We start from the raw sequence: 1,858 nt of genomic DNA, 5'->3' as shown, positions 1-1,858 counted from the left end.
ATGTGTACTTGGAAGGCACCTTCAAATGGTGTGACCCACGCAATAAGCTTATGGCGAGACCCCTTGCTGAACTGACTGTGACACCCACATGAGAAATGTAAAGTGATTGCCAGCGTGCTCTTCAAAATCATCGCAGACTAATGTCAAGTGACAAAAAATGATTATAGCAGTGCGCAGAGATAGATGTGGGAGACAAAATGAATGTCAAATTAAGTTGGCGAATGCCTTAGTGAACACTGATGCTCGTTGTTGCCAAACGACAAAGCAGGTTACAATGAACAAGGGGTTGCGGTCAGGGTTAAATAAGTACATCAAGAATTTAGCAAAGTTGCCTCTGACAGGGTCGACTAAATGAGGTGATTTGATGTGCGAATCTGCCATTTCACTAATCATATCTTCATGATCACAAACCGGGTTTCTCCGTTGCCATTATAAGTTGCACGCACCCTCAAACTGTTTACGTATTTTTTCGTACTCCTCCTTTGTGGCCTGTTTCTTGGTGTCCGTCCACTTGATCATCTCCTCACACTTCGCAAGTAAAGTTTGTCGGTACTCCTCTGATATCTGCTTTATCTCCTTCTTCTCCAACTTCCTCTTTATGCTGTAGATGCAGTCCACTAACGCGTTCAGCGCTGCCACCCTACTCCTCTCCTTCTCGTCCTCCTGCTTGAATTTCTCCGCTTCAGCCAACATTAGCTCTGCCTCCTCCTCCGAAAGATGGCCCTTGTACTTAGTGATGGTGATGCTGTTCTGCTTCCCCGTCGACTTTTCTACCGACGACACATGGAGAATGCCATTTTCGTCAATTTCAAAGGTATCTTCAAACTCAATCTCACCACGCGGCGCCGCTGGGTAACCCTCTATCAAATACTGGCCCAAAAAGTTGTTATCACTTGCCTTCGCCCGTTCACCCTCAAAAATTTTATAAAGCGATGACTTTTGATTATCGCTGGATGTGTAGCTTTTGCATGTCTGCTTCGTCGGAATTCGCGTGTTTCGCTTTATCACAATCACCATTATACCATCCGCATCCTCCCATCCCAGTGATAGTGGCGTTACTTCCAGCAACATCAAATCCTGCATCGAATTCGACACACCACCACCACCACTCACATTGGCAGCCAGCAACGTCGCACCGTACGCCACTGCCTCGTCTGGATTTATGCACTTGTTTAACTTGCTGGTAGTGAAGAAGTCCTGTAACATGCTCTGCACCTTCGGAATCCGCGTCGATCCGCCCACTAGCAATATTTCGTGGATGTCAGCCTTATCCATCTTCGCATCATTCAACGCTGTCTTCACAGCATCCATCGTCTGACTGAAGAGGTCCGAGCACAACTGCTCAAATGAGGCCCGTGCGAGGGTCGTACTGAAATCAATGCCCTCAAACAACGATTCTATGCCTATATTAGTGGACTCAGCCGTGCTCAACATCCTCTTTGCCGTCTCACACGCCTTTCTCAGACGGCCGATAGCTTTCATGCTAGTGGTCAAATCCTTACCCTTGTGAGCCTGCTTGAACTTCTCCACACAGTGATCCACCAGTCGAGAATTGATGTCCTCGCCACCCAGGTGCGTGTCACCACCAACCGCCTTCACCTCAAATTTGCCATTCTCCATGGACAGGATGGACACGTCGAAGGTGCCACCTCCCCAATCGAAGATGAGCACATTGCGCTGCCTGTTGCTCCTCTTGTCCATGCCGTATGCAATGGCAGCCGCTGTTGGCTCATTGATGAGCCGCAGCACATTTAAGCCGGCTATTTTTGCTGCGTCTATAGTGGCCTGTCTTTGGCCCACGTTGAAGTACGCTGGCACAGTAATTACCGCATCTGTAACCTTCTCGTTTAAGTACGCC

General features: G+C 48.2%; 1 protein-coding gene across 1 annotated transcript; it reads right to left on the bottom strand. All coding sequences in view use genetic code 11, as the record gives it.

The window, feature by feature from the left end:
* Positions 1-429: 429 nt before the first annotated feature.
* On the bottom strand, positions 430-1,701 carry EGR_10437 (Heat shock cognate protein; the record flags this gene model as incomplete). Its single annotated transcript, XM_024499686.1, has 1 exon — positions 430-1,701. The coding sequence occupies one exon, from the start codon at positions 1,699-1,701 to the stop codon at positions 430-432; it is 1,272 nt and encodes a 423-aa protein (XP_024345893.1).
* Positions 1,702-1,858: the final 157 nt, after the last annotated feature.

This window comes from Echinococcus granulosus (assembly GCF_000524195.1).
Source record: "Echinococcus granulosus chromosome Unknown EG_S00220, whole genome shotgun sequence".
Classification (NCBI taxonomy): domain Eukaryota; kingdom Metazoa; phylum Platyhelminthes; class Cestoda; order Cyclophyllidea; family Taeniidae; genus Echinococcus; species Echinococcus granulosus.
This window is presented reverse-complemented; position numbering and strand designations above follow the sequence as displayed.